Genomic DNA, 7,864 nt, shown 5'->3' with positions numbered 1-7,864 from the left:
CAAGGCATCAGATAACATTGATAGTTACGATGTTATTTACCTTGAATTTAGTAAAGCGTTCAACAAGGTGCCCCACCAGAGATTACTAAATGAAGTCAAATCCCATGGCATAGGAGGAAAAGTGTTTGAATGGATTAGAGCATGGATCAGTGACAGAAAACAGTGGGTCACCATAATGGTGTAAAATCCTAATAGGGAGTGTTACTAGTGGAGTTCTCCAGGTCTCAGTTTTGGGTCCCTTATTGTTCCTTATATATATAAACGACTTAGACAATGGAATTAGTAGTATTGTTAGTAAATTTGCGGATGACACTAAAATAGGACGCCTAATTAGGTCAGGAGAAGACGCCGATATACTGCAGGAAGATTTTAACAAATTGTTCATATGGTTAGTGAAATGACAAATGGATTTTAATATCTCAAAATGCAGTGTGTTAAACATAGGTCTATACAACCCATAAAGCAGATATATCTTAGATAACACCATTTTTAGAGAAAACTGAGTGAGAGAGAGGTTTGGGAGTGCTAGTGAGTCCTGACATTAAATCCAGGAAATAGTATATTAGCGCCAGGAATAGATCTAACAGAGCATTAGGTTTCATTGCTAGGATTGTTACGAATAAAAGTAAAGAGGAGTTATCAAATTCTATCTGCTGTTAGATCCATCCTTTCCTATGCGGTACATTTTTGTCTCCATCCTATATAATGGGTATCAATTCACTAGAATCAGTACAGAGGAGACTGACCAAAATTATACATGAACTCAGAAATTTACTTTACGAGGACAGGCTTAGGTACCTTAATTTACACTCTCTGGAAAGACGCAGAGTGCGAGGTGATTTTATAGAGGTGTTCAATTAGCTCAAAGGCTTTAACAAGGGTGTCGCAGACAAAATCATCATATCAAGACAACAGGGCAGGATTCGTAGTAATGGATCTAAAATGGGAAATTTTAGATTGAAGAAGGAAATAGGCAAGAACTGGTTTACTAATAGAGTGGTCAACAAATAGAATAGACTTAGTAACCATGTAGAGAGCGCTGAAACTATCGGTTGTTTTAGGCAAAGGTTAGATAACTTTATGGATGGGGATGATAAGTGGTAATGGATATGGAATTGCCTAGTGTCGGCCTTATGGTCTCTTACAGCCTCCTTCATTTTTATATTATTTTATATCAGAAGTGGTACATGGCACATCCAGTGAGTCGTGATGCTTTATGGACGAAATATTCTGAATGTGATGTTATCTGAATGGCCGTCATATTGCCGTCTACACGTAAAACAGATAACAGTAAAGAAAAAATTTACTACAATAAGTGCTGTTCAGTTATCATATTTATGTCTGACATTATTTTCATCATTCTTTTGATGAAGAACACTAGCAGATATGTCGTCTATTGAGCTTATCTTGAGCCATTCACCCAGGAATCACTCCCCAGGGCTACTCGTAGTCACACTAGAAAACCATGACAAGTGAAGCAAATTTGACATATTCTAGATATGATGATTACTGAAGGTCGGAGTCCTACGAGGTTTTCAGCCCTCCCTTCTTATCCAACATGGGTAAGGAAGGAGGATTATTATTAGGCCGACATGTTTCCGAAGAGAGAGCTTGTGCCCCTCTCCCTTGCAAACTCCTTTGGTTTTCTGTAGCAGTCTCGTCGACTTGCGTCATAAAGTGAAGACCTTCCCGCTCAATCCGGCGACATGAGGGACAGTTTTTTGTCACTGCCGTTTTGTTTAGGTGTAATCGATTATGTTTACAACATATTGGCATTGGAATCATGGAAATACCAAATGATCTTTCAATTTTACGAAACACCGAATGACATATAAATTAGATAATACAATTTTTTTTAGCAAAGATCAGATATTTTCATATTAACAAGTAAAGATTGGTCCTAGTCATTTGAATTTACAACAATTGACGGATATTTGTTAAGAGGGACGTCATCCTTAATCACTTCTATGCGATGATGCCTCTACTATTGAATAAAATAGTCTAGCTTTAGTTAGAATAAAATCTCTAAGGTATGTCGTATGCAATAGTTTGGATCGTCATAACCCCTTCATTATAGAGACACTTCCTCAGTCAAATTGAATATTTTGAAAGTAAAGAAAAAAAAACAGTATTACAATATTGAAGGGATTAAGAAGTACTTCGGCTTTAGACTACTTCCCTCTTTCTTTTGGTTTCATCTCCCCCCCATTCTCTCTCTCTCTTTCTCAAATGTCCATAAAACACGACATTCAACAGTATACTTTCCCTCGCCAGTGGCATGATGTGGGAATAAGTTTGGTCCCTTCGACCTTTTTTTCGGGCTTGAAGTAAACCATGGATATGGGTTTAATTTTATTTGACACGTATTGACTAGCCTAATATCTAAATAACGCCTTACTTACTAGGGATACAACAAAGGAATAACTAAGAGGTGAAAGGTCGGTTCGACGACGAACTGGTGTTGGGACAACGTCGCGGGTGTGACCTCGCCGTCGTCGTCGCCATTGCTGCACTGTGTGACAGGATTCTTCTTCTTCTTCGTCCACTTTGCTTGGACTATCCACCTTACTTTCCGGAGAATTGGGCAGGTTGGAACTGGCTGATAAGCCTGTCGAGGAATTCTTGGTCGCCAGCGGTGGAGGCCGAAGGGGAAGCGAGACGGTGGGTCTGCGCCTGCGCTCGGCGTGAGGAGGATGGTCGAGCGGGAGATCTGACCTGGCCGGCCACGATGTGAGCCCCGGGGAACTCAGGTGGGGAGGGCACCACGCTGGCAGGGGGTCTTCGCGCACGAGATCGAGACGGGTGTACGGGGGCGGGTGGAGGTGCGGGAGCTACCGTTTCCTCAAAACCGCCGGCGGCATGGAAGCTGCCGGTGTCGGCGAAGTCGAGGGGCACTGGAGCCTGGGCTGCGACGGCTGGAGGCCGGGGAGCTGGCTGACGAGCTGGAGCTCTCGGGCGGGAAGCTGAAGAGCGAGATCCATCTGGAAATTGGACATCGCCTGGGGGTCCGGCGATGTGGACGTAAGGCCTTTCAAGGTGCTTGTAGTGATCGTACTGGCTTAGATCGACATAATTAGGGTCTGTCGTCTCGTCGACGAGAGTGGGCGGGGCGATGATACCGACGCTGTCACCAGCAATTTGAGTACCCAGAGCTCCTGCTTGATAGAAACGCGTCTCGGGCTCCCCGAAGTCGTTGATGAAGGTGAAGTTGCCGAAGACCGTGCCGTTCGGGTAGCGAGTCTCGTGCTTTATAGATCCGTCAGCACCCTCATAGTGGTAGAGGAAGGCGCCCGTCTTAGCGTCCAGCCTAGAGGGAGAAAAGAAGGGCAACGTCAGATTCTGGCCCACCTGAAGGATACTTCACAAATCGTGTGTACCAATATGACGGATAGCAGGGCAGGTTACCTGGTCACCAGTTAATCTCTTCAATACGAGTCATATATTCGCGCGCACATTAGCTGCCTGACGTACGATGATGCATTACAATATGCGCATAAAAAAACATAAAGTTACAGCTGTTATACTTGTTCTCTTTCACCCAGAATGTTTGTAACTACTAAAAAAGTGACCAAGCCTGTTCACAGAACAAGGTCACTCAGCTACAACTACAAAGTAAACATAACCAAGAAGCCGACGATGGTATCCTCATATACCACTCATGCCTCATGATGCCTACGTGGGCGTCATCGTATTGAAGGGGTTAACAGTTTTACTATACCAAATAAGTCAAAGGATGGGGACAAGCTGGACTACTACATCCACCTTACTTGCTTCGTACCTAACCAGCGGAGTTTACACACCGGGACGGGAGTCAATTACAAGCGCAGTGTCAAGCTGCCCGATGTACGATTATGCATCATAATAAGGGCGTTATAAAATATAAAGTTACGACTGTAAAACTCGTTCTCTTTCACCCTGAATGTTGATAATCATAGAAAACGCAATCAAGCCTATACATAGAATACGAGGGTTCTTCAGCTATAACTACAAAATAAATATAATCAGGACGCCGGCGCCGGCATTCTTGTATACCCACTCGCACCTTATGATGCCGACATCAGCGTCATTGTATGCTAGGGGCTATAACTCACTTACCACAAAGGTTGGCTAATAACAGTAACCTGATTTTTACCCCGGATTCTTACCTATCTATCCTAACACGTTAATTTATAGTGCCATGACAGACATATTTTGATTCATTACAGTCATTTGTTTCAAGGAATAAATTTAAATCTACTGAATGTCCACAGCATTCAATTTTGTTTAATAAATATTGCTGACCAGATTTGTTGTCAACTGTCACCTACTGAGGCAATAAACTATTGAAACAGTTTTGATCTAAGATCGTGCAATTGCACTGCCAACTGTAATGGTTATCGAGCGTCAATTGTAGCTCGTGAATCTCATGAAAATTATAACTTACTGCAGTGATTCCCAACCTTTTTTGGCTGCGACCCTAAATCCACTCTTAGCCTGGAGTCGCGACCCTAATTGTAATAATAAATTCAACCATTTCATGTTATATATTTACGTACTTGCATAATGTTTATAAACTTTCGTTTTTATAGTTCAGTTTATATTTACTAGCACATTTGAAACTTGAATAAAAAAAAAGTTAAAAAAGACCCTCTGGCGACCCTCAAAAACACCCTCGCGACCCTAGTTTGGGTTCGCGACCCTGGGGTTGGGAACCACTGACTTACTGAGTGCTATCTCATTTACATTCCTGTAGTTATCTAAACCTGGTGAAAATTAGTTCTCCCTTGTGTTTAATAGGATAAACCTTCCATAAAGTACACAGCCTGATTACTCATGTGTCATCTATGTAATTGATCATACTAGAAACAATATGGAAACAGGAGTTTGGTGGTTGGGCTAGAAGTGTTTAACTCGTGATCTGAGGGTAAATGTGCTTCCGTATGGGTGTATTGTGTGGTGCAGGTGGATGGTTGCTGTGAAGTATACTGCTGGAGTAGTATTTTTGTTGCGTTCAGTTGTGGTGCTTGTTTGAAGTAATAAAATCGGCAAGTAGGGCTAAAAGGCTACTGCATAGAACTGTGCACTTATCATATTAATGTGATAATCTATAGTGATTATCTTAGTTTTTGTATGCAGATGTTCTACTGAAGTGGTATTGGTGTATCTTCTTACTATTCTCAGTGTTTTATTTTCTATAGTTCGTAGAGTGCCTGTGTTTTCCTGATGGATATCATATTTTGGAAGCGTAGTGGAGTGTGGTCCTTATAAATAATTTCTAAATAATAGTTTCCTTCCGCTGACCAAGGCCCGTGCTTGCTGTTTATTTCAGTAAGTTTGTTTTCTTGTTGATTTTCAATTTCAAGTGTTTGATATGGTCATGTAAATATCTAAAGTGAGAACTAAGGCTTTTGGGTGTTTTTCCAATGGAAGGGTTTAGTCATCCAATTTTACTACAGTGTTCCTTTGATTCATTAATGCCTAAAGTGTTACCAATAATTTCTGAAGGGAAGCACCCATTCTATCTTTACTAATCCATTGTTCTAGCTGCATAAGTATGTTTCGATGTTTTCATCAGCTGTTTTGTAGTTGCTGTGCTGGGTTATCTTTGTTAGGTCATGTGCATATGTTAGCTCTTTGGTGTTATGCCCTGGATCTGGTATCACTTGTGAAGATGATGAATAATGCAAGTAAAATATTGTACCTTGGTGGATATAACTGGACACTATTCTTATCCTAGATATGTTCTTGTTTGGTAAATATTTTCAGCTACTAGGGCAGTGGGCAAAATACAGGGATGACCCGTCATCCTGGAGGAACCAAAATAAGAGAGAGGGAGGGGGCGAATGGGAGTGGAGTATGTGGGGATGGAATGGGTGGGAGTAGATATTATGCCTTTGCTTTCTGGCTACCTCCCTTGTAGGGGAGAAAAAGACTTTGGTGTATGTATGTATGTATGTATGTATGTATGTATGTATGTATGTATGTATGTATGTATGTATGTATGTATGTATGTATGTATGTATGTATGTATGTATGTATGTATGTATGTATGTATTTATGTATTTATGTATTTATGTATTTATGAATGTATGTATGTATTTATTTATGTATATATTTATATATATATATATGTATATATATACATACACACATATACATATATATATATATATATATACATATATATATAAATATTGTATATATATACATACATACATACATATACATACATATATATATATATATATATATACATACATACATATATAGATACATACATACATACATATATACATACATACATACATATATACATACATACATACATACATACATACATACATACATACATACATACATACATACATACATACATACATACATACATACATACATACATACATACATACACACATATATTTATTTGCCACAGTCCTACCTGTAATGTTAATCCAGACAGCCCAACAGAAATAGTTTTTTATACATTGAGAAGCGATTTTTTTTCTCAAAGTTGAATAGAATTGTCTGTCACCTGACGAATTCGTTCAGGGGTTATGTGGAGGGCAAGGTCCATATAGTATAGGTCAACGCACGCGCAGGTTCCAAATACCCAGCGGGGGAAGTGGGGGGGTTAGTGACGTCACTGGGTGCATTCGGCGTGATCTGTCAGGTGTCTCTCTCCTCCTCCTCCCCCTCCCCATGGCTCCCGTTCTCTCTCTCTCTCTCTCTCTCTCTCTCTCTCTCTGCCTTACTCTCGCTCTCTTTTTCTACTGCCGCTCTCTCTTATAATAATAATTAGTATTACTACTATTATTAACTTTAATTGGAGATCTGTCTCCCCAGACGGGCATAGGGAGACAGATCTTCAGATGAGCACATCTGGGGAGGTAGGTCTTCACATGATCCCAGGGACTTGACATGACTTTAGATGCGAATATAACCCCGCCTTCGGATCTGACCTGGGGACAGCTGTGCAAGGTCACATCTTGCCAGTTTACTATGAGGGTGGAATTTCTTTACATGGGTGTTCTAGGGAAACAGATCTTCACATGATCCATATAATAATCATTGCTATTTTCTTGCAATACTGGTGGACCTGTGTCTGATGTTAAATGTAACGATGGAACTGCACCAGGCTTGAATGCTATACAACCTGGAGGCACCGGTATTCCAAGGAGTTCGAATTTCATATTTCTCTGAAATGCTGATTGTTCAAAATGTTTGCTGCATAAACGTTGAGTCAGTGGGTTTATGTAGTCTTTTCTCCCACACAGCTGAATCCAGCTATTTTGGGTTTCTTTATCTTTTGGAAACCGAAAATAATGAACATTTGATTTCCCTTTCACTCGAAAATTAGCACAGCTACGCACGGCGCAAGACGGCATTGTGATACTACATGAACGGTGAGGATAAGTAGGCAGAGAAGTGTGACCTTGTCCCGTTCAGTGGCAAACACAGATTGACACACGCTCCCGCGTTTAACCCCTACTGCACCCGTTGACGTCACGGATGCGCAGAACACAGGAAAAACGGAGCGCTCGTGGGTTGACCTATACTATATAGACCTTGGTGGAGGGTTTCTTGCTTACCTGCGCTCATCCCTGAGGATAGGTACTGGAGTGGTGGTGGGTCCCTTGGGGCGGTCGTCCCGTGGGGCCGGGGCTCTAGTCTGTTGAGGGAGAGAGAAAGAAAAAAGCCGGGAAAGGGCAACGTTAATTCCAGATCTGCTGTTGGCGGCAAGTCGTCGTCCTGCATATCATCAGCAGTGAGGTCTAAGAATCGGTTGATTATTGCTGCTGTCCGTAGGTTATCTTCTACATGTCAGTTCGGTATTGTCCTCTGATAGAGCGACGCGACGATCTCCTCTGATCTCTTCCGTGCCTGC

At 41.3% G+C, this 7,864-nt stretch overlaps 1 protein-coding gene across 1 annotated transcript in view; it reads right to left on the bottom strand.

Moving 5' to 3' along the window:
* Positions 1–2,345: 2,345 nt before the first annotated feature.
* LOC143025230 (uncharacterized) overlaps positions 2,346–7,864 on the bottom strand; it is an 11,284-nt gene continuing 5,765 nt past the window's right edge. The window contains exons 4-5 of the mRNA XM_076184690.1: positions 7,569–7,648; positions 2,346–3,307 (exon numbers count right to left, since the gene is read on the bottom strand). Of these exons, the coding sequence (XP_076040805.1) occupies positions 2,566–3,307; positions 7,569–7,648 (822 nt within the window). The 3' untranslated portion in view covers positions 2,346–2,565. The remainder of the gene's footprint in view (positions 3,308–7,568; positions 7,649–7,864) is intronic.

Source organism: Oratosquilla oratoria, chromosome 5, assembly GCF_046742065.1.
Source record: "Oratosquilla oratoria isolate Oo_2021 chromosome 5, ASM4674206v1, whole genome shotgun sequence".
Lineage (NCBI taxonomy): Eukaryota > Metazoa > Arthropoda > Malacostraca > Stomatopoda > Squillidae > Oratosquilla > Oratosquilla oratoria.
Note: the sequence above shows the minus strand (reverse complement) of the source record. Positions and strands in the feature narration are given on the sequence as shown.